At 38.1% G+C, this 25,316-nt stretch overlaps 3 protein-coding genes across 10 annotated transcripts in view; all 3 read right to left on the reverse strand.

The window, feature by feature from the left end:
• The window catches only part of pacs2 (phosphofurin acidic cluster sorting protein 2), a 42,166-nt gene extending 31,794 nt beyond the window's left edge, over positions 1-10,372 (reverse strand). For 4 of the 7 annotated variants that reach the window (XM_058795387.1, XM_058795383.1, XM_058795386.1 and 1 more), the window contains exon 1: positions 9,907-10,371. In XM_058795387.1, coding sequence (XP_058651370.1) covers positions 9,907-10,025 — 119 coding nt within the window. In that variant the 5' untranslated portion in view covers positions 10,026-10,371. Of the gene's footprint in view, positions 1-9,906 lie in introns of all 7 variants that reach the window. The other 3 variants (XM_058795385.1, XM_058795384.1, XM_058795381.1) reach the window with 1 other exon arrangement.
• A 1,736-nt stretch (positions 10,373-12,108) lies between these two features.
• On the reverse strand, positions 12,109-16,754 carry srsf5a (serine and arginine rich splicing factor 5a). 2 transcript variants are annotated; one of them, XM_058795390.1, is made up of 8 exons: positions 16,446-16,715; positions 15,671-15,819; positions 15,514-15,584; positions 14,615-14,728; positions 14,465-14,534; positions 13,238-13,311; positions 13,051-13,158; positions 12,109-12,734 (listed from the first exon to the last, which is right to left on the reverse strand). In XM_058795390.1, the coding sequence occupies exons 2-8, from the start codon at positions 15,794-15,796 to the stop codon at positions 12,518-12,520; spliced, it is 780 nt and encodes a 259-aa protein (XP_058651373.1). In that variant the 5' UTR covers positions 15,797-15,819; positions 16,446-16,715; the 3' UTR covers positions 12,109-12,517. The 2 variants fall into 2 exon arrangements, 1 of the variants encoding a protein (XP_058651373.1); XR_009273876.1 differs by lacking the exon at positions 12,109-12,734 and having other exon boundaries at positions 13,084-13,158; positions 13,238-14,206; positions 16,446-16,754.
• A 147-nt stretch (positions 16,755-16,901) lies between these two features.
• Positions 16,902-23,513, reverse strand: LOC131552028 (deubiquitinase DESI2). The gene is made up of 5 exons (XM_058795394.1): positions 22,425-23,513; positions 21,058-21,130; positions 19,525-19,618; positions 19,310-19,451; positions 16,902-19,194 (listed from the first exon to the last, which is right to left on the reverse strand). Exons 1-5 carry the CDS (start codon positions 22,461-22,463, stop codon positions 18,955-18,957), a joined length of 588 nt encoding a protein of 195 aa, XP_058651377.1. The 5' UTR covers positions 22,464-23,513; the 3' UTR covers positions 16,902-18,954.
• Between the last annotated feature and the right edge of the window lie 1,803 nt (positions 23,514-25,316).

Raw genomic sequence — 25,316 nt, forward strand, 5'->3', positions numbered from 1 at the left:
AAATAAATAAAAAATACTGACATTAAATAAATAAGAAATGAAATATTATAGGATCACCACAATCAAATTAAATAGAACAGTAAGATTTTTAATGGGTTTTTTTTTATTATTTTTTGCTCACCAAGCCTGCATTTATTTGATACAAAATCCAGCATTTATCTGAAATAAAAAGCTTTTCAAACATTATACACTATACCATTCAAAAGCTTAGCGTCAGTAGAATTTGTTTTTTAGCAGGGATGCATTAAATTGATCAAAAGTGATGATAAAGACATTTATAATGTTACAGAAGATTTCTATTTCAGATAAATGCTGTTCTTCTGAACTGTCCATTCATCTAAGAAAAATTCTACTCAGCTTTCAACATATTAATAATAATAAATGTTTTTTGAGCAGCAATTCAGAATATTAGAATGATTTCTGAAGGATCATGTGACTGGAATAATGACTTCATGAGACTTCATTAAAAAAACAACGGTTGTGTATAAGTAAAGGAATCTCAGCAGATTTGTGTCACTGAACTCATTTGTACAAAAGGTCAAGATGTTCTTGTTTGCGTTGAAGCACAAGATGGTCTTTGGATCAATCTCAAATCATGCTGGAGAACATGGATCACAAATGTAAAATGTGGGCAAACCAAATGTTATTTTCTGCTGATAATGTATTTTGTTTGTAACTAAAATTTAGCATTATATTAGAAACAAATGCAAAACAGAAGAATTTCATTCATGTGGTTTTAGATGTTTGGATCCCACTGAATGCGAATTCAGGATAAACCGTGGTTTTTACCAAGAACACCCCAAACACACTTGACATTTTCTACATTATTTATTGGAAACTCTGAATTATGTTTTCTAACTTCAAAGACCGTCAAAACTGGAGCAGAGAGTCGAGATAACCTGCACTGTAATCTGTCCCAACTACTGCAATAAAACTGTGCATGTGTGTGAGAGAGAGATATGGACTATATAAACAGTAATTCACTCACAGTAGATCTGAATTCATTTCACCCTGGTGAGATTACAGGAGTCCCTGACCTGTGTATGACAGAGAGACAGAACAAACGACCACTGATCCTCTTAAACCGGACAGACAGACAGGAGAGATCGAGTTAACCTAAGCCTTTAATGGAGATAGGAGAACCTAAACCGATGCAAACAATCCTTCTGTGTTTCACCTGAGCACAAGCACACGTTTCTCTGGACACACTCGCTTGGCTTCATTCAGCTCATTAGTTGCAGATGTGTGTGTGTGTTGACAAACTGCAGTTAAAGACTAACACATGCTGAAAACATTTGAGTCAACATGCACATGCATCTCCTTCCCTTGTAAAAACAACTGACCTACATTTTCCTACTTTCTCACTGGATCACACACACACACACACACACACAAAAATGCTGATTAGAAACACAAGAACTGAGTTGTTCCTGCTGCAGAAACATCTCCTGTAGCACAATGCAAGTCTTTGTTTAAAATATTATAAATGCCTGACAAAAATGCACCTATGTACACAACGGCATGTCCTTGTGACACACTTGATGCTTTATCATCATCACATAAGAAAATATCAAACAAAGTGGCATTCATTTTAAAGACAGCAGAAGAATGCTTATAATCTGTGGCTATGTCAGTATGTCATTTTAATATAAGCTGAGAAACGATCACCTATCCTAATAGAGCCTATACGTTATTTCTACAGATGGACTACTTATTGATAAACAAAACAAAAATGTTTGTATTTTATATTGCCAAACCATCTCTACTTTTGTTAAGTGTTTTTTTTTAACACTTAAGCAAGGATGCATTAAATTGATGAAAAGTGCATTAAGACATAATTCTTACAAAATATTTATATTTTAAATAAAAGCTGTTCTATTCATAAAAGAATCCTGATTAAATATTCATCATGACAAAATATATCTCATGGGAAAAATACATCAAGCACAACCATTTTCAACATTGAAAATTAGAAGAAATGTTTCTACAGCACAAAATTATCATATAAAAATTATTTCTAAAGGAGGCAACACTGAAGACAGCTTTGCCATTACAGAAATAAATTACATTTTAAAATATATGTTAAATAACTATCATTTCGATCAAATAATACAGCCAGGACAATAAAAAAAAAAAACAGTGTGAGACATGACACAGTGGTTAAAGACGTCTATCTGAATATGTATGGCTATAAAAAAATATTGTCGTCCTCACTAAATGCCTAGCTGGATAATTCGTTAACCATTGTGACCCAACCCTCTTGCATATGACCTAAAGTCCTGCACACTTTACATAAGACTAATAAAATACCAGATCTGAAATGCAGAACAGAAAACAGTGCAGCTGACTGAAAATTGTGAACTGATATTTTCTATTTGTACGTATATGTTTACACAGTGGTGCATTGTTTTCATATCCAGTGTTCGGTTGAACGCCGTGTTACTTTCTGTCTTTGCACAACAAACAGACACACCTGCAATGATCAGGAATGGAGAATTCACGTTGGCCACAGCTTTACTTAAACACAAAACCGATGTGCACCACTGCAGTGTGGTCATGCACACGTGATCAGGATATTCGTGCTAGTTTTGCATTCTTGATAACCAAAATTCAAAGCCCTACTGCTGCTGGCTCACACCGGGGCTTCTGGGAAAGAGCAGGTCATGGTCCACAAACCAGCTATTTTTGTCTTTGGTGCACAGACTCCCAGAATCCCCGGGGTGTAAGGCATCTGTTCTTCAGGGTGTGCTCAGATGCCAGTTTTGCTCTGGAATCTTCTGAATCTCTGGACCTCACAGTGATGTTGATGATCAGTCTTTACAAAGAGCTGCACTGCTAATAGACTTTAATCAACAGAGTTTAAAATAAATCCATCTAAACAATTTCAGCACAAAAATATCAATGCAAATGAAGGTACTTGGTTTATGAAGAAGGATCTAGGTGACTTTAAAGGAACAGTTCACCAAAAACTGTCATCAATGGCTCACCCTCATGTTGTTCTAAGCCTGTATGTTTCTTCAGACCAGAAGCAGGATTATCGGCTTTATTTTTCACCACATGCAAATAATTAACAAATGCAGACACCAGCTCTTCCAAAAACCATCAAACACCACATTGTAGGCTTTTTTCACAGAACCTTATGAACTGGGTTTGAAGTTTCTGCGTGGTGATTTTATATGATGCAGGTGTAAAATGAGACATCAGCAAACATTCAGAACATAGTCAGAGGAATTTTATATTCTAAATGACTGGCTATTGACTTTAAGAGGTGTGTGTGTGTGTGTGTGTGTGTGTGTACTTATGTCACAGTCCTTTTTAAAAAACCTTCAGACTTGACCAGACTGGAATCTGAAGGAATGAGAACCAAACACAAATAGAGAGCAAAACACACACACACACACACACACACACAACTACCCCCCATCCGACTGTAAGTGCTGAGTAAGCAGATAGCTGTGCACTGGTGTGTGTGTGTGTGTGTGTGTGTGTGTGTGTGTGTGTGTGTGTGTGGGAGGGGGTGTGGGAGTGGGAGTGTGCGTTTGTGCAAGAAGTCTCACTTCATTTCCTGCCATATGTACAGAGAAATTCTAAATAGTTATATTAAACATATAGGTGAATTTTATATATATGACCAAAAACCGTAAAAACAGTCGTATTAATAAAATTGTACAATTTAAAATAACTGTAAATAAGTTATTGCTTTGATGGAAAAGCTGAATTTTCAGCAGTCAGTATTCAGTGTCACGTGATCCTTCAAAAATCATTCTAATATGCTTATTTGATGCTTAAGATTTTTTTTTATTATTATCATCAATGTTGAAAATGTTGTGCTGCTTGAAGGGATAGTTCACTCAAAAATTCTGTCATTAATTACTCCTCCTCAAGATGTTCCAAACCCGTAATAGACTGTCGTTCATCTTCAGAATACAAATTAAGATATTTTTGATGAGCTTTCTGATCCTGCATAGACAGCAAGGTTCCTGCCACGTTCAAGGCCCAGAAAGATAGTAAGGACATCGTCAAAATGGTCCAAGTGACATGAGCTAAGAGAATACTTGTTGTAATTTAATTCAATTTAAGAAATTGTATAAAAATAAGGTGATAAATAATTATATGACTCAGTATAAATAAATTATGAATGTATTGTTAAAATATTGAAGTAATAGCTGGAATGTGTATTTTTGTTATGTTTGTTTTGAATTATTCATGTACACTTTGGGAAATGTTTATGTAATATTGTTTATCTTGTATTATCCAACTTAGTGAAAAGTGTCGCTCATCAGTTAACCATGTATAAAGGGTAGGCATAATAAGCAAGGCTTCGGCCTACACCTTTTTCGGTAATTATGTTTATTTATTTATTTTGTGAAAAGCTGTCTGTGAGGACCGAAGTAATAATTGATTGATTTATTCACATACATCATGGTACTCTCGTGAATGCACGACAAAGACCGACTGACTGACACGGAAGAGAGTAAATTTTTGAATAAAGCTGTTATTCTCTTTTTCTTTGTACACAAAATGTAGGCTATTCTTGTAGCTTCATAAAATTACGGTCAAACCACTGATGTCACATGGACTATTTTAATGATGTCCTTACTACCTTTCTAGGCCTTGAACGTTGTAGTTGCATTGCTGTCTATGGAGGGTCAGAAAGCTCTCGGATTTCATCAAAAATATCTTAATTTGTGTTCCAAAGACAAACAAAGGTCTTAAGGGTTTGGAACAACATAAGAATGAGTTCATTTTTGGGTGAACTATCCCTTTAACATTTTTGTGGAAACCATGATACTTAAGTTTCACTGAAGAATAAAAAGTTCAAAAGAACAGCATTTATTTGAAATAGAAATCTTTTGTAACATTATAAATGTCTTTACTGTTAATTTTGATCAATTTAAAGTGTCCTTACTGAATAAATTGTCAAATATAATTTCTTATCCAATAAATAAATAAATAGTTACTGACTACCAAAAATCTTTGTTGTAGTTAATTAATTTAATAAGATACTTAAAGTAACCTTATTTTTCACACACATTGAAAAGCACTATTCTAAAAACCCAGTAAAAATTCCTGAGGGAACATAGCAAATTAGTCCTCTAGGTTAACCTACAAAATGGACATCATGACTGAACAGCGCCATAACAGTGCTATAAAAGAGCTGCACCGTCATTCATTGTCCCATTAAAGAGATTTCAAGTAAAAGCATCTGCTATCCCTCCGAATCAAGAACGCACACAAAATACACAACAAAACGCTCCAAAACAAAACAGCACTTTACCATATAAACAATACGCCTATTTACCCCGCTCCTGTTAGTGTGTGTGTAAGAATGGCTGTGGGTGCGTTAAAGACAAAGCCATGACTGTTTCTTCCCTCTGGGTGAGAACACAGCACACACTCCACCAACACACACAAATATGACAGCCTAGCACAGCCTGTTCAATCAGAGAGAGAGAGATTTCTATTGTTTTAGTGAAAACGATGCCCACTTCAGAAGATACAAAAGACCATAATGGGGCCGTGTACACAGTCAGCAGCACAGCGTCACTATAAAGAATAAGCTCCTGCTGGTGAATGGAATTCTACTCTCAGGATATATCAGACAATATTAGAGGTTTTTCTTAAATGTATTAGTTCAAACTGGGTGTTTAATAGGCCTAGTGTTTATTTTCCCTATTTTTACTATTAGGATTATCTTTTCATCATGTAGGCGAACACTCACTTAAAGTTAATATGTAAAAACATGAATCATTTAGAACTGTGAAATGTAATTGATAGCAAATTTCAAAATGAATATCCATTAAATTATATTGTTGTGATGCCTACATTCACTAAAATTACTGATTTTAGTTTGTAATGCTTTATTTTTTATTTATTTAGACAAAATAGTATGGAATTGTAAAATCTGCCATTGATATCATCTATAGTTAAATATAAATACGTTTTCTGGTGTTTAGGCCTAATAATATCTTTGCTAGTCCCTCAGTATTACCTCAACGTGACTGGACAGGCCACGCTCAACACTGAATAGGCGTTGTTGATGTGTAAATGTGGGCGGCCATGTGTTAATAAGTTTAGGTTTCTGATGACAGAAACAAGCCATTTTGGCACCACAGTTTTAGACTTTATGGAGAAATTTTTGATTAAAACTGCACATTTTCAGTGTACTATAAACTCAAAAGAACAAGAACATTTTCATTTATCAAGATATGAGCATAACCTCCAAAAACCTCATAACTTCCTAATACTATTATAACATTTTCAATTAGCTTTTATTTTGAAATTTTCACTTTTCATTTCAATTTTAGTTTAAGTTTTAGTAATTTTGCTATGTGGTTTTATTAGCTTTTTAATATTTGTATATAGATTTAACTTCTACTTCAGCTGTGCCTTTAGCAATTTTAGTAATTCATCTTCATCTTATATTCACATATCAGTTTGATTTCAATTAATGAAAATGATTTTTAATAGTTTTAGTTTAACAATAACAAGACTGCTTTCTACAATCCAGTTACAGCACAAAACATCATATTACACACACATTTACAAATCAACACACTTCACATTCACATCCTGGACTGAAAAGTGAATGAGTAAAACAACAGAAGTGCCTTTCTGCTATAACTATTTTATTCGTAGTTGACATTTCTGTGTTTTGTAGCGTTCAGTTACCTTCTGTTTTCTTACACTCCGATACTCTCTGACTGACTTCAGCGGGACTGAACCAGTCCGAATGTGTCCGCTCTGACAGCTTAATTGAACGTGAGGATTATGGCAGCTACAGTGAGCTAATATTAAGCCCTTTTAAATCTATCAAATCTGCCATAACACAACAGTCACACAGGCTTCAGACTCAAGGTGTTGTGACCTATTTTGCAGTGTGTAATCTGAATGATGACGATTCTTGTCATTCAATACAAATTCATTCATCCTCTTATTCTCTGACAAAATCAAACATCAAGAGAGATCAACGGCTTGAAATTGCATTCAGAACAGCTGCTTACAGATCTACGCTTCAACCTACCACAAACACTTCAAGCTGACAACTGACCCACAATCTCCAGAGGTCACAAATTTAGATGTGGTTGTAGGATGCAAAGTATCTCTCTTTAAAACACTCAACACACACACATACATATATACACATATATATGCTCACTTAAAAAACAAAAACACTTAACACTCAAGTAAAGACAAGGGATGAAGCCTGACAAAAACACAAAAGCTGAACACATTGAGTGACTGATGCATCTTTCACAAAAAAAAAAAAAAAAAAGAAATTTAAAAAACACCACTGTGTGTGTGTGTGTACTGGTATATATATATGGTTTACGAGGACACAAATGTGTATAATGACATGGGTACTACAACGTAAACATGGTTTATGAGGACACTTCCTGTGTCCCCGTAAAACAAAAGGCTTAAAAAAAACAAAAACATACTAAACGGTGTTTTATGAAACTCAAAAATTGCCAGTAATTTCCTGTAAGGGGTAGGTTTAGGTGTAGGGCAATAGAAAATATGGTTTGTACAGTATAAAAACCATTACGCCCATGGAGAGTCTCCGTAAACCACAAATTCAAGTATGTGTGTGTGTGTTTTAATGGGGTTTTATATATCAAACAAACAAACCAATGAATCACTGTTGCTTTAGTATTATTTGTACACTACTATAGTATTTATTAATATTTTGATTTAACAATTTTCAATACTTTTTAGTTAATTTTTAGTTAACAATAGCAACACTGCAATGACTCAAATATTCACTAGAAAACTGGCAAAACATCTCTGAGTGCTGCCAAGATAATATATTCACAGCTCCCTAACAGCCAAAAATAAGAAAACCAGTCCTACGATAGGGACGCGCCCGCCACGTCAGGCCCAGCCAATCAGACAGCATCTCCAAACAAGGCCACACCCACTGCAGTGTAAGCCCTAGGGGAAAATCCTACAGAAAAGCTCAGAAGACCAGATGCTGTAGCTCATTAATTAGCTCATTAAAAACTAAAGTTAATGTCATTTTTATGACAGAGATGTATGAGTGTGTCTCACTGTGATAAGATGACTTGTTTCTCACAGCTTCAATTATGTGCACAGAACAGACCTTTAAATTAACTCATAATTAACTGTAGGAATTCTGTGGTCAAATGTCGTGCTCCTCACACACATACATCAGGCAGACAAAGGGCCTGAGGGAAAATGAGCCTGTGGTACAGTTGTGAATCTTTTATTATGATCAAGAATTCATAAGGCACATCTCTCTCTCTTTATTCCCCATCCATCTCACCATTTGCTCCAGTTCAGGTTGTTTTAAAGGAACAGTTCACCAGAAAATGAAAATTCTGTCATTTCACTCCCTCATGTTGTTCAAAACCTGAATAACTTTCATTCTGTGTAACACAAAAGGTGAATTTGTGAAGAATATTCATCATGTGGCTTTCTACTGTGCCACCTGTATTATTATGGTGATACATGTTAATCTATAAAGTGGATTTTGGTAGTTCATTTTAATAAAATATACAATTATTATAAAATACACAGGCATCTCATAATACCAGAAACATTGTCACAGTATTTATTACAGTGCAAGCATATTTATGCATGTCATTTCACTTCATATTTAAAAGGATATTTTTACAGTGTAGGACCGCCAATCTCCAAAATGACAAATAAGCAACATAAAAGCAATACAATCTATAAGCATTCATGAGAGGTCGTTAAAATTTTTTAAATTTTTTTTAAATCATCACCTTCATTTAGACTGGATCATTTAGTCAGCAAGTTGAACTCAAGAACTTGATCAATCCAAATGGTAAAGAGACTGGTTTTGTGAACCTGATAAACCAATCCATTAAAACGTCAAGACTCAAAAGAATGACTTGTTCAAGGAAAAAGACTTTCACTTTGAACTGCTCCTCACACGAAGCTATCGCGTGGCTTCAGAAGGCATCTTCATAGGGCCCACTTTATGACAGCTTTTGAAGCTTGAAAGCTCCAGTCCCCATTTTTTGCAACTGCAGTGAAAAAAAAATGACCATTACAGTCTTTAATTTCTCCTGTAAGTGAGGAGGGTGCGTAATTAAAGACAGAATTCTCTTTTATGGGTAAACTATCTTTTAAAGGTCATTTGCAGACAACACCCATAGTTCATCATAACTATTATATGGAACAGAAACAAAAACAACCTGCATGCCAGCACACATACGCTGGTAGTCAAGCCCGTTTTATTAGTAGCTTTTCTGTTTTGATCTAATGTGTGGCTTAGAAAGAAAGAAAGAGAACACTTTGATGACTCATGAGAGCAAATAAGAGAAGCAGCAGTCTCTGAAACACTGGGTCAGAACGTTTTGTTCCGGTGGCCGTGCATCTAGTAGATCCACTGGGTTATTTTGCACGACACCGGCCCGTGTTGATGACAGCTCGACCCCTCCGGCAAAACCGATTCATAACAAGCCGCGCGTGCCACCTCACGGCGCGAGAACAGAACCCTGACGTCACAAAGGCCAAAGAGTTTGTTTGTGTTCGCGGTCAGAACAGAACTGTCAGATCGCGCCGAGCATAACGGAAATTAGTAATAATAATAATAATAATAATAATTAATTATTATTATCTCTAAAAGACTAACTGTAATGATCAAAGAGTAATCGGGTCACATTTTAACAATTAATGGTGAATGACAGAAAAGCGTTACTAAATCAGCAGAACATCACTGGATTTGTGCCACTGTGATCCGATGCTGACACCCGTCCAATCAGACGTGCTGGATCAGTGCACCAGAATGATAGTCTAACTAGTTCACACACCCTTTCTCTGTCTCACACAGACACACCACTCCCTGTCCCCGTGCACCTGCCCGCCCGCTGACAAACAGCCCACCTGGGTCCACCGATCTCGCGCGACTCTCACCTGGGGATGCAGTTAGGAGAGGATCCGTCTATCTCCCAGGTGGCGAACAGGTTCATAGGCACCGGTCTGTTTAGCGCCCCGCTCCCGGGGAAGCTTAACCGGCCACTTCTCTCCGCCATGCTCGCGACTGGTGTCCCGTTCACCTCCACCGACACAGTGAGCAAACTTCTTCCTCAGGAACGCGCTGGAACTAAATCCTTCCCGCTGTTAATCCGCTGCTCTACCGAGCCGGGTTACCGTTCACGGGTGGCGCAGCGATTCTCGTGCGGTGTCTGCGCGCAGCTTCATGCCGCTGTGGTTCGGAGTTTCCACACCGTGCACCGAGCGCTCGCGACAAGAAACTGCAGCAGCAGCAGCAGCAGCAGTCACTCGCCGCAGGAAGTCACGTGACCCCGGGTTGTACCAGCGACTGGCGCATCTGCGCTCTCGCACACTCTGGATGGCCAGCAAATAACGGGACAACTGTAGTGAAAGTATCTAGTGCTGTTTATAAATGAACAGTTACGTCATGCTGGGATTGTACAGCCTATCATAATCCAGTATAATTATTAATATTATAGTATTATAGTGCTTACAAGTACTGGGCATTTGGACTTAAGCCTACTGGAAGTATAGGACTTGCTTATTTCTACCAGTGCTGCAAAAAAGAAAGCATGGAGCATTTATTGAATCTACTGCATAATGAAGTTAGTCAAGATAAAATATAAATAAAATAACAATAATGGATGTTAATATGGGCCAATAAAATTTTAAATATTATCTCAGAGATATCTTTTTTTTTAATATATATATATAATAATTATATTATATTATCTTGCTATTCCAAATGTCCAGTATCCTGGACATCTATTTCACTTATATCATAACAGTAGCATTCTATAATGATAATATGATCATATTAAAAAAATTAAGGATGATCCTGATCCCAATAGAAGAGCAACAAAATGTAATAAAACTTTGCAATTGTTCAAATAATGCAACATTTGTATCATGTAGATACAAATTTGTTCTAAATTAAATTTAATGTAATTAGAAAAATGTGTAATTAAAAGTGTGGAGCATCATGCTCACGTTGTCCTTTCTGGTTTTATTTCTAAAATGATCTTCCCACAAGGATAATTGTGTGATAGCTTTTTTAACTTGTAAAATTAATTCTAAACTAAACCATGAGGTAAAATTATCACCCCTATTCCCCTCCTTTTTTTATTTTTTTTGCTGTCTATAAAACGCTGCAGCTATTGTCAATGACAACGTGTTATTGAATGAGCAAAAGGACAAGCTGTTCCAGTTGTATGCATTGTAAAGAACTGTTCTCCAACTTGTCAACGCTATGTGTGCAATGTGTATGTGTTTCTCAAACAACTAGCGTATTCTCATCAGTAATGCACAAATTGCTATTAGCCATCTGATCTCAAAGCACTTCTGTTGTTTGTTTGCAGTTTGATTTAATCTGTTTGCCCTTGAGGACGAGAGCGTCGCAGTGCACGGAGGACACTAGTTTTATGAGCGAAAAGAATGAAGGACCGGTAGAGGTATGGAGGTTGGGTGCTTTGTCCTTGGACGCTGCAGATGTTACAATATCGCCTCCCGTTCATACTTCTCAATATGTGGTTGCCAGGATCCTCATAGCAACAGAGATCAATTTATAAAATACAGGTTTGAAGTGTGCTTCTCATACCGTATTGACTGAATCAATAACTCCCGGTTCCTGTGCTGTGTACATGTTGAGGCCCTAGATGGGAAATGTATGGAGTCTCACAGACATGCAACCGCTCAGTAGTTTTTGTAATCAGTCAATTAAACTAAAAAAGATCGCCGTTTGATACAGAAACTCTTAAAACAGGTGATCTGTTCATTTTTTTTTTACAAATCAATTTTAAGTCAAAATTCACTTTTGATCTCTCCTAGTAACCAATCCAAGACTCAGCTTCTAAAATGTGACGATCATGTAAAACTGTGTATAAGTCTAGACTTTGGACTTTTGCAAACTATGAAGCAGCATCACCTAGTGGACTGTGCTTAAAATCAGCAGAGACTGAACTTCAAAATCTTCAGTGACTCATGCATAATGACAAGCAATTTTACAGCAAGTCAGAGATAAGTTAATGTTAAGATATTAAGCTTCAGTTTTTCTAACCAACGCCGAGGCACACGAATCAAACTGAGTGCACATTTGAGGGCACTAGAATAAACACTTCAAAATGTCTCTGCCAAATACCAATATACTTTATTCCAGAGTGTATATACAGGCATAACCTTCTGTTGAACCACCATAAAGACTCAAACAAAAATTAACATGTGAGTTTGAGAAATAAAACCCACATACATTTAAGTTCTCTACAGAAGTACTCCAGGATTGATATTGATCAAATAAAAATAGAAAACAAACAAAACAAGACAGTGAAAAATATCTAGTCTTAACCCACTCCATTATCACTTAAACCCACCCAGTTCTTCAGCATAAGAAATAAATCATAACATCTTCATACACTCATCCATTCAACTCAAAGTAATTTACACTAAAGTAGCACAATGACATATGCCACATTAATAAGTGAAGAAAAAAAAAAAGCTCAGTCTCGCTCATACACACACACATACACAATTAATTTCAGTGTTGACTCTCTGCAGAGGCAGATCGGGAGCGGCTCTGTTTCCTCGGAGGAGACGGCGAGCGGGAAGGAGACCGGTTGCTGGTGCTCTTCTTCTCTGGGGTGCGGCTGACTGAGCGACTGCGAGAACGCTTGCTTCCACGCTCAGGGGTGCGACTGCGACTGGGCGAGCGGGAACGGGAGCTGCTCCTGCTGCGGGAACGACTCCTACTACGACTGCAGAGAGAAGAAAACAGGTTAAGATTGTGTCAGGGTATCTGCTGGTTTCATAAAGGTAAGTGTTAGACTGAACTAAATGGGAACGCAATGTCAATTTGTTCTTTAAGTTTAACTGTTGAGGGAGCACACAATTGTATTAGCATCACTAATTTGTAAAATACAATTTCAAGCCAATTTTTCCCCAATAATTTTACAATCTGCTTTGACTTAGTACCTTAAGGCCTCAAATTGTGGTGGGGCAAATTTTAAGACCTAAAGAAAGCCTGTGAGAACTTTGCAATTTAAAGTCAATGTGAGATTGTCTGGTACATACTCCCTCTTGCGATCCTCGTACAACTTGAGTTTGCGTCCATTCAGATCTGTTCCATCCAGCTTGTCAATGGCATTCTTCATATCACTGTGTGAAGAAAACTCCACCACCCTGTAAGACAAAGACAACTGCATTAAACTCATGTAACAGTCAGAACACAGTCTGATGTGTACATCTTGTGCAATCTTACCCCTCATTCTTCTTGGTCCTGTGTGCATCCACAAAGGTCACTTCTCCCACCTTCCTCATCAAGTCCTTCAGATCCTGCAGAAAGCACAGAAAGCACTTAATGACATTTTCAGAGAAAACCAAAAGCACTGAGTCACACACTGCACTTTGGCACCCACACATTAAAACACACACACTGCATTCTGCAGCATCTGCTCTAAAGTGTGCACTGGTGCACCTGTAGAAAGCTCCCTCAACAGATGTCATCTTACCGGATATTTGTCCCAGTTATAATAGTACCGGAGCGTTTTCGGCAACACAAATCTCATTTAGATTGTGTAAAACAGCAGGAAGCAAAGCCCTCAGATGGAGACACGCCTGACTACAGCTAGTTCCTGAGAACAGGTTCTCATTTTGTTAATTAGAGTTTGTGCAAATCTCAAAACTACCTACCGGCAATCTTTTTCCCTGTACAACTAACTCCAGATTTAAAGTGACAGAACCCTCTTAACCGTGTAACTATCCAGTGTGATGAGCTACTTACCGTTCAAAACCACAGAAGGCATTAGCAAAGAGCCACTTGTCCAAATAGCAAACGGAAGCAATGAAGCGTTAAAACGACCTCGGACTCGACCCATCCGGCCTCCGTAAGAACGGACCCCACCAGAGAGAGAGAGAGGATGGGGGAGGGGCCAAAACCCTGCACCCCTCCCCGCTTCAGCACCAACAGATTAAGACCCAAACAGCAGATCGGAGGGATGGAGCAGATCTGACATCACAGATCCTCCAGAGAGCAGCTACCCAGCTCCTCTAAGGCTATCCTGTGCTACGGTTCTGTATGGCGCTACGAACCCAGCCAAGACTTAGACCGGCAGACACTGCGTGTCGGGTGAGGCACCACAGGGACACTATTCAGAACACAACCAGGGGAGGGCGCTATGCACCTCGGAGGCTGTGCATGCAACTCCAATTAAAGAATACCAGAGCACAGCTGTTAAAGAAAAGGTTTGAAAAACATGGGTCTGGGTTAGAGAACCTTTCAACATTACAGTCATCATTTTTACTTAAGTAAAGTTTGGTTGAGGTGAAGAGAAGAGAAAAAAAAATTATTTCCAATTAAACAGTAATAAAGATAACTAATTGTTTGTGAGGTTGTACTGATGTCAAATGCAAAAGAAGTGCAGGGATGATGAATCGCAACAACAGAAGGCTGCTACGCTGCTCTGTTGGTACAGCTCAGGATGCTCACCTGCCAGCTGATGCGAGAGGAGAGATTCTCCACAATGATTCGGTGCTCCGTGCGCACGGGTGGTCCATACCTGATAGAAGGGCAGAGATTAATTCACTTGCACTATATCACAACAAATGACATTTGATTGCACTCACAATGCTTGCTAACCTGGAACCCACACTGCGGGATTTACGATACCCTCCAAAACGTGGAGAGAAACGTCCTCCCATTCCTGGGCCGCCACCTCTTCCTCGGCGAGAGCGGGCATGTTCAATGGTCACCCTGGGGTTAAAAGAAAAACCATTAATGTCATGAAATTGAAGTAGAACATTTTTTCTTCTGTATTGTGATATACATTAGTATAAAAGACTTAAAGTAGGCCAGGGACTTTCTATGAATCAGTTGATTATTTTGAGATGTGGGTGTTGCACTCAAAAGGCAAATGAATGAGAGCTTGTGGGGACAGGGTTTAAGTGTTTTTTTTTTTATTATTAATGCAGATTGGTCACAAAGTGCAGCAACTGTTATGTCAAAACCTAAAGGTCTAATTCACCATGGGTTCCTTCAGAAGGTTTCTAAAGCAGTGGTTCTGAGACTTCTTTGGTCACAACCCCCCCCCCTCCCCAAAGCTTCTGAATGAACAGCACCCATTTACGGCTTTCTTTTAATGCGGGCACTCCCACACTTCAATAACCACTGTTCTAAAGGGTTATAAGATGGGTGTTTCAATTCATGGTAAAAAAAAGACCCTAAAATAATCAAATAAAACAAACAACTGCTTCAAATGTGTAACGCTGCAGTTTTAGCATGAGTGTGTAACTTAACATCAGAGTAAAATATCCACTATCAATTATATTTACCCAAGACCTTGTTTTACTTTGAAAAACAATTATTAGAACCTACTGGGGGAAAAGAATCCCTATTGAACTTGTGGAAGTACTCTACAAGATTTATAAGCAGCATTTACAAAATAGGGTGCATTTTAATTTCAAGCTGACTTCAACAGCATGAAACAAGTCTAATCTACATTAAGCAGATGGCCTAAACCACTCTGGATTTAGTCTCACCTCTCACTACACAGCTCTTTTCCATTCAGCTCGTACACTGCGTCATCTGCGTCCCTGTGGTCGTCAAACTCCTGTGAAAATCAGACAGCAGGGGGCAGTAAGAAAGATTTCACCATCACCTCACACAAAAGACCCTCTGAAAAGCGTCAATGCTTACCACAAAGCCAAACCCGTTTTTCAGGTTAATCTCCCGAATGCGTCCATAACCTTTAAAGAACTTCTCCACGTCTCTTTCCCGAGCATGAGGGCTCAGACGGCCGATGAACACACGACATCCACTCATGGTGATGAAAGATTCAGGGATATCTGGGGCAAGAGCATGAACATGCTGTTAATCAACAATCGGGCAAACACGTACTTTGATCTGTAGGAAAAACCGCATCTGTGTGCCTGCTGGTCACACACGGTATAACACTGGATAATCATTTATCCAGTCAGTCCACGCAAGTCGTAATGAACACGCAAAACATTCGTGGAATTACAATAAGGTTTTCTGCAACAAGGGGGTCCTTCAGCTAACGTTAAACAAACTCATTTAAAAAAACGCTTTAAACAAAAACATCTAGCTTACTGCCTGTTGACGGTGTAGAACCACTGAATTGATAAAAATTAGTAACTTATACACACCCCATATAATGTCAAACACACGGTGTTGCTATAAACCACGAATAACTTTAAGTCAGTAAAAAAAATTTAAGTCAGCTTTGAGAAAATACATCACGATTAATGAACACGGATCAGACGTGCGGCTGAGGCCTAACGCTAACTTAAGCAGCATGCGCAGATAAATTTACTCGACGTCAAACCATAAAAACTGACAAAATATTGTTAAAACGAACTGATTTCGCATTAACAAAGTTAAAACAAAACACTAAACTAGCAATACATCTAAAACAACGTGTATTTGAACAAATTCAGCTTCGCCTTCTCACCTCTGCTTGCAGGACAAAATGGCGTTGGCCTCGAGACTGAAGAAAGCGGCCGCGCGCAGACGTATTTATATGCGTGTTCACGCGCAAGGGGGGAGGGTAATGGCGGCGAGGCTCGTGCATGAGTACGTAAACGTATTGAAAATGGTAATTTCACGATTTCTTATATACTTATACAAGATAAATTATTTAATCGAATGAAGTGCTGTAATACTCTTTATTGTTAGACTTTATACTTTTATCATGTGAGTTCGGTTTACACAGTTGAGTTGGAACTGGATTGATCCAGTTTGGAAACGGAAAGCGTCACATGATCTGTTTATCTTTACTGCTGACCATATCAGGAGTCACACGAGAACACTGATTCTTGGTATTAGGTGTGAATTAATTTAATTAATTGAATTGTCCCTCTCCACCCAGTGACAGCAATGAAATTTTGGGAAAATAATTTAAAAAAAAAAAGTTTTAATTTCTTTATTCTCTATTCATCTGTAAATGTCTGAAATTGTCCATCACATCAAAACAAGACATACTAATGCCTACAAAAACCGGTCTTCGCTGAACCAGTAAAAGATGTCAGTTGTAAATAAGAATCATAAGAATTAGGCTCTACAGGTTGATAATATCTTTGACAAAACAGTAAATAGAACCATATTCCAAATATAAAATTCAGTTTTATAAATGTCACCAAAAACATATTTCCTATAGATTTGACTCATGAAACACCCGTGTTGCCATCTACAATACCATGCCATCCTGAGAGAAGATGGGCTTCATGAGAAAATTCTGACAGGCAAAATGGTACAGAAGGTCAAAATAATACTGAGAGATGTATAATTTACTCTGATATGGATCATAGTCAGGGTATACACCATATGTATTTATTTATTTTTTTACAAATTAGCTCATTTAAATATTTTTAACTTTGCTGTTGGTCCATCGACTGGCAAAATACTGAAAAAATGCTTTTCTTGTGGCTAAAGCAACTGAAAATCGCCATAGGACCATAAAAAATCAACCTATTAAATAATCTGTACATGTCTCCCTGTTTTATTTTCATTTGTGAAAAATTAGATATGGTGTCTACCTTTACTAAGGTCTATTGCCTGAAGACTGGAAAGACGTTACAACCTTTAGTTGTGGCCTTAAATTACTGTTGAGGCCGGCATACATTTCATAACTTTTAAAATCTGAACAGATCTTAAAACACCAGACATTTTAAGCTTGCCGGCTTTCTAAATGGTTACAGAGAAAAACTGGGAATCCTACACTAAACAACTGAGCATGACACACTTACAAGTCATGCTGAACGCAACTCAAACATGTTTGATCCTCCGACTGGATGGAATCATAGTCTGAAGCAAAAAGTTTGAGCCTGTGACCATCATACTGTTTTCTGTGAAATCTGGAGCTGACTTTTGGCAACTACCGTTGACTACTCCAGACTGAAAACCAGGGCAAAAAATTGTGCAAAAGTAATGTAGTGAGGTGTGGATGATTCATTTTAACAACATTACTCTCTCCAGTCTGCACTTTTAAAAGCCAGAAACCACAATTACTAAAGTCAAGAGAAATAACCATTAACACCTTTGCAACACTCCCTTTCTCTTAATCACTCAGACATTGCATTCAATCACAACTGTTATACAGTACTGATACCAGACCTGATGTGCAGACCCCACCCACACGTTCCCACCCACCACCTCAACATCACCGTCACAAATGCCCCTTTTGTGTCCTCGATGACTGAACAACAGGGGTCTTTTGTTTCAGTTGAGTCCAGCATATCAATGGCTTACAGTTATAAGGCTGCAATTTCCAACTGCTGTCAGTGTGTGTGACACGGGGTGTCATCGGCCCTTTTTAGAGAAAATTCATTGCAAACCTTGCAATAAAATATAAAAAAAGAGAGCTAAAATTAAATGAATGTAAACCAAAGATGACATTAGTTTGACATCATATAATTAAATTAAAGCAGATTAATATTACTAAAGTCACCAAGGAAAAAAATAAGGTTATGAATGTAAGTTCTTCTTCAGATGACACGCTTATTCCATCACAAAATAGAAAATAATTTAATACACAGCAAACTCGGCTGAATCTGGAAAACATCCAGATGGGATTAAAAGAAAAAAATTCAGGGTTTATGAGGAAGGGGCCAGTAGTGTAGTGTTGTCACACACCAGCAGGGGGCAGTCCATTATGATCGCCCATCATTCATATTGTCCTATGAATTTATAAGAGAGAGAATACTAAATGGCAAACACTGTTTTCATTTCTCTAAAATCTTAGTAAAAATCAAACAATTCTAAAACTTTAAGAGTACCGTTGCAAGGTTTTTAAATTCCTGTAGGCTCTACTGAAAAACATGACTTTGATTTCCTCATTCAGAGAGGCCATGAGGTCTGGTGTTCATCCAGTTCAGCAGGAGGCGCTGTAGCAGCAGGATCAGAGGTTTAAGTGTATGTGTGTTCAAATTAGTGTAATACTGCGTGTAAATATATATGTAAGATCACACGCGGGTGTGCCTGCAGCTGTGTGATGTTCCAGCGGCCGCCTCCATGGCAGACGAGTGCTCGTCGTCGCTGGAATCGTGTGAGTGTGTGGTCTCCTTCCGAAGGCCCATGCTGATATGGCTCTGGAGCGGCGGTGTGAGCCACTCTTTAGGCAGACAACTCTGCAGAAATGGAATACAGGAGCTGAAATATGCCAATCGATTGACCCAGCGTGGGATCTCTCTACCACACAGCAACTAGAGAGAGAAATGGAGAGAATGAAGTGATTTGAGAATGTAGAATGTCACCAGTCAGTGAAGCTGTATATACAGCATAGTCCTATCTAAAAAGGCGTATGGGGAGTATACTGACCTCAGACAGCGAAGAAGAAAAATGGTTGCAGTTTTTGTGCATCAGGTGGTAGGCGTTCCCCTTGAACTCCTTTCCCAGCTCCTCCATTATTTTATCAATGTCCTCCTCTGCAAAGTCTGTCGTACCCAGAGCTATAGCCTCTCTGGAGAAGAAACACAACTTTTGAGTTGTTTGTTTTTTTGGCTTAAATGTGTGTGTATATGTGAAAAACTCACTTGAATTTGAAAGTTTCCCCCAGTTCTGAGGCATTTCCAGGGTTGATCTCAAAAATGCCACTGAAGGGATATGGATGGCCGCCATATGCAAACTCTACAGGGAACAAAACAACAAACATTAAAACGGGGTTTGAAAATCTTTTGATTGTCACTTAGGAATTTTATAAGTATAAAGTCTGGAAATTGTCATTTGTGCAGCTTTTTTACTCGGATATACCTGAAAACAGGAAACAATTTCTGTTTCATACTGACTTTAGAATATTTGCAGTATTACATATAATAGTTATTAGTTATTTAACAGTTTAATCCCTGATTTACAGAGACAGGCTCTCAGAGCAATTTCTTTTTATGTTTAAATGTGTATAGAGCACTGCAGTAATGACAATTGTTTTGCAGATCAACCCAGAAGTTTATGATTCTTATACATTTTGTTCATATGATAATCTTCACAAATGAAAACAACTTTTATGAATTTTGAAGCCTAAATACTATGGTCTGAAGTAAAAAGCTGTAAAAAGCTGAAGTATAAATGAACTATACACCACAGTCACATGACTTCAAGACAACTCTTTCAATCTTTATTTTTTTTTTAATTCTCTTAAAGTTAGTGTTAGAACAGTTTGCAAGAGTGATTTAACCAAAATTGTAAAAAACTTCAGGATTTAGGAACTGGAAGTGCTAAAATGCTAACTCCTTTCCAGGCTTTGGGTTACAAAAATATGTCATCCCTGCAGCACTCCATTAGAGAGAAGCTAAAGCTCTGTAAAAATCCCAATGAATCATGGCTCAGTCTTCAGAGTTTCAATGCTGCTGAGCAGTGTGTGTGAAAGGACAAAAAAGAAAGAAATAGTTTAAAAAGACAGCATGTTCTCTGTCACTTTATGACTCAGATCAGAGGCCCCAATAATTGGCTACAGCATGTTTCTTCCTCTGTTGTGTTCCATCACTACAGACACAGACAACACTCCACTGCCACTTGTAGGTGAAGTCAAGCCATTTGCAAAGCTTGCACAGGGTACATAATGCATTTAATTGCTAGTGACAAGGCTCAGATTGCAGAAAGATGATACAGATTGAGTTGAATGAATAAAAACATGTACAGCAACAAGCAAGAATAGTGATGCCATATCACATATCCCCTTACTTAAAAGGATAGTTTACCTTCAGTTGGTCCCCAGTATATAGTATATGGTACTATGGAAGTCATTGGGGACCAGCAACTGAAGGTGAACTATCCCTTTAAATGTGGCTATAATGATCATTCATATTCAGCTGCTGATTCACATCTTAATTATTTTTACTCCCATTTTATCATAGTATTGTTTTTTTATTATTATTATTATTTGGAACTCTAAATATATAGGCAAAATGTCTACCAACTACCATGTCTACTAACTGTAGCTGACACAGCCTTTTTTTAAAGTTCTTTACAAATCGAACCATGGTTCCAGTAGAGGTCTAGAGTTTGATGAAATAAATAATAAAAAACATTAAATAATTAAATAACAGCAAAAAGTTAATTGGTCACTGTACCTCTGCCGTAAATCTCTATTCCTGAGTGGAAGACTCCAATACCCAGAGTGGAGGTGTATTCATTTATCCAGTACTAAAAGAGCAAAAGGGAGAAAGAGATCTTCATATAATCATATTTTAATTATAGTAAATTATATATATATATATATATATATAGTGCTGTCAAATGATTAATCGCAATTAATCGCATCCAAAATAAGTTTTGTTTACATAGTATATGTGTGCGTACTGTGTATATTTATTATGTATATATAAATATACACCCATGCATGTATATATTTGAGAAAAATGTTACGTTTATATGTTAAATATATTTATATATAATATAAATTATATGAATATAAATATATATATATACATATACATACATGCAAATATTTTCAAAATACTTACTGTATGTGTATTTATATATGCATAATAAATATACACATTACACAAAAACTCAAAAAATAAATAAAAACTTTGTCAACCGCGATTAATCGTTTGACAGCACTAATATATATATATATATATAAGGCATATATAAGGCATTAAAATCAATGAATGCTACACAACCCTGACCCACACTGTACAATATAACCCTTAAAGTGGAGGGGGAGGGGTGAATATTCAGAGAAAACATGTCTGTGTGAGGCCAAAAAGTGCACCAGCTGCCCTTCATGAATAATAGAACATGAAGAACATGATTTAATGTACACATAAAAATACTAGCCTAGCCCCGCCCCTCTGATTTAATCTAAATGTAAAATAAATTGATAAACACCACAGTGTCCACTTATATGTACTCATTAAGTCATTTTCTTGATGTTTTATGACATAATATTGCATAAAATTTAGTAATTTACAGACATGTTTTTAGTACATTGGTGAAAAGCAGTATTTAATAAAAAGCTAAAAATAAATAAATAAATAAAAATAGGATTAAGCCTACCAAAATCACTGACCTCTATTTATGTATAGTATGTATATGTTTATTTATATATTATAGATCTGTGATCACAAGTGTTCTGTACTTGTAAAGTGTTTTGATGTGATGGGGTGACAGCGCCTCCTCTAGCACGGGAGGAGAAACACACGCGCTCTCATCTCGGCTCTGGACTCGCACATCAATACTGCTGTCAATGCTTAGTATTACACATAGGCAAAGTAGGTTTGTAGTCGTGCTTTCAAAATGAAACCTCCGTGTCAGCGACCCAGACTCTTTATCACTTCACTGTGACCACCCAGATATTAAAGTCTTCATCAGTGCATTGATAGTTCATCTTAACATTTGTTGTTGCATGCAAAATTACACAAAATTAGAGCCAGGAGAGAGGTTGACGGTAACCAGTGTCAAGAATGAAAGACGAAATAATTAATGAGCTTACCATGTCATACACATTAAGAATAACGGGTTCATTTGCCATCCTGAGAGAGAAGCGCGCGCGGTCCCTTAAAATAACGGGCGTTTATTGCTCTCGAGACAGCTGCCCTTCTCGCGCACCCGGGTGTCGGATCCAGAGAAGGTTAAAACACACAGCAAAGTCGCTACGCCAACATCCAAAAGACCAAAACACAATATAAATGATCCGCTCTTGTCAGTTTATCCATCAAAGAGTCATTATGTGAGATGTTTAGCTGGGCTCGGGGGCCTAGTAGCGTTACTACAGGAGAAACAGCGGCTACAGAGGTAGAAACGGACGAGGAAAGGCAACAGGGCATCAGTTTCCATCAATGGTAAATCTAGCGGGAGAAAACAGGCACTTGTGGCCTCCGGGTGCGCAGCGCGCGGACAGTCTCCGGTAAGCGCGAGGGGAAGAGAGCACAGGCACCGAGTAAGACGGATTTCTCCGATTTTCAAGGGTAGACACTAACCAAAAAAGTCCTAAAAGGGCGCAGATGATCGGTGATGCACAACGACCGGCTGTCAGTCACATCCGGAGTTTGAATTCCTGTTAAGACGACAGATATTCCATATAGAACGCTGTCGCGCGTCTTTCGGTTGCACGGATTTTGCCGCTTGTCTGAGCGCAGGGGTCGCAGCTGTGATGCTGAAGGGAGCTTGCTGCAGTCCCGACCGCAACAGCCATCAGCGCCGCAGTCCCGGGGTTTGTCCTCATGGAGGCCGCGCTGAGCAGCACGGACGCGGGGTGAAAATTCCTAAGCACGGTTCACGGTATTGATGATGACATCACTCTGGCCGGGTCGCGAGCGTGAGGATTCTAGTGTGCACTTGAACCAGCGGAGCGTGCGATTATTACATCATCATCATCATCATCATGATCGGTACGCAGCGCGTCCAGCATCCCCCTCCGGGGCGGGGGCGATGCGTTATTCCGATCTACAAATAACATGATTCTGCTCTCTACGCCGAGAGCTGAACTTTGTGTTTACTGCTTATGCACAGAATTATTATTCATAGGTCTAATTTGAGATACACATCTTCTTCCATTATGTTTACTGTGCATCCGAAGAATATGCTTGCCATGACTGACGAACTATAGCTACAGTAACAGTAAAAATGTTTATGATTTTAATGGAAAAAGAAAGTAAAATGCTACAGGAAAAACTGTTAAACTTACCATAAAAGGTAATGCATTAAAAAAAAAAAAAAAAAAAACATTAAAATTAAATTATATTTTAAAAGAAAATACATGTGATTTTACGGTAAATCATAGTTTTTAGAAGTAAAAAGTTTGCACGAAATTATAATTTCCTAACATATATGTAAATACATATATAACATCTATATCAAGGCAATACATAGACTACGTTACAAAAAAACTGAAAAATATTTTTTGTGAACACTGGAAAAATTTACTTTCAAACTATTTTTACTCAGAACAACAAATAATTAAAAAGAAACAAAGTAATGTTAAATTAAGCATTAATTTTGAAATAGAAAGACTGAAATAGTACTTATTTGTAATAACCTACTTCAATAATCTTTATTTACAAATTAGGGGGAATATACAGGTGCTGGTCAAATAATTAGAATATCATCAAAAAGTTGATTTATTTCACTAATTCCATTCAAAAAGTGAAACTTGTATATTATATTCATTCATTACACACAGACTGATATATTTCAAATGTTTATTTCTTTTAACTTTGATGATTATAACTGACAACTAAGGAAAATCCCAAATTCAGTATCTCAGAAAATTAGAATATTACTTAAGACCAATACAAAGAAAGGATTTTTAGAAATCTTGGCCAACTGAAAAGTATGAACATGAAAAGTATGAGCATGTACAGCACTCAATACTTAGTTGGGGCTCCTTTTGCCTGAATTACTGCAGCAATGCGGCGTGGCATGGAGTCGATCAGTCTGTGGCACTGCTCAGGTGTTATGAGAGCCCAGGTTGCTCTGATAGTGGCCTTCAGCTCTTCTGCATTGTTGGGTCTGGCATGTCGCATCTTCCTCTTCACAATACCCCATAGATTTTCTATGGGGTTAAGGTCAGGCGAGTTTGCTGGCCAATTAAGAACAGGGATACCATGGTCCTTAAACCGGATACTGGTTGCTTTGGCACTGTGTGCAGGTGCCAAGTCCTGCTGGAAAATTAAATCTGCATCTCCATAAAGTTGGTCAGCAGCAGGAAGCATGAAGTGCTCTAAAACTTCCTGGTATACGGCTGCGTTGACCTTGGACCTCAGAAAACACAGTGGACCAACACCAGCAGATGACATGGCACCCCAAACCATCACTGACTGTGGAAACTTTACACTGGACCTCAAGCAACGTGGATTGTGTGCCTCTCCTCTCTTCCTCCAGACTCTGGGACCCTGATTTCCAAAGGAAATGCAAAATTTACTTTCATCAGAGAACATAACTTTGGACCACTGGGCAACAGTCCAGTCCTTTTTGTCTTTAGCCCAGGCGAGACGCTTCTGACGCTGTCTGTTGTTCAAGAGTGGCTTGACACAAGGAATGCGACAGCTGAAACCCATGTCTTGCATACGTCTGTGCGTAGTGGCTCTTGAAGCACTGACTCCAGCTGCAGTCCACTCTTTGTGAATCTTCCCCACATTTATGAATGGGTTTTGTTTCACAATCCTCTCCAGGGTGCGGTTATCCCTATTGCTTGTACACTTTTTTCTACCACATCTTTTCCTTCCCTTCGCCTCTCTATTAATGTGCTTGGACACAGAGCTCTGTGAACAGACAGCCTCTTTTGCAATGACCTTTTGTGTCTTGCCCTCCTTGTGCAACGTGTCAATGGTCGTCTTTTGGACAACTGTCAAGTCAGCAGTCTTCCCCATGATTGTGTAGCCAA

This window comes from Onychostoma macrolepis, chromosome 13, assembly GCF_012432095.1.
Source record: "Onychostoma macrolepis isolate SWU-2019 chromosome 13, ASM1243209v1, whole genome shotgun sequence".
Classification (NCBI taxonomy): domain Eukaryota; kingdom Metazoa; phylum Chordata; class Actinopteri; order Cypriniformes; family Cyprinidae; genus Onychostoma; species Onychostoma macrolepis.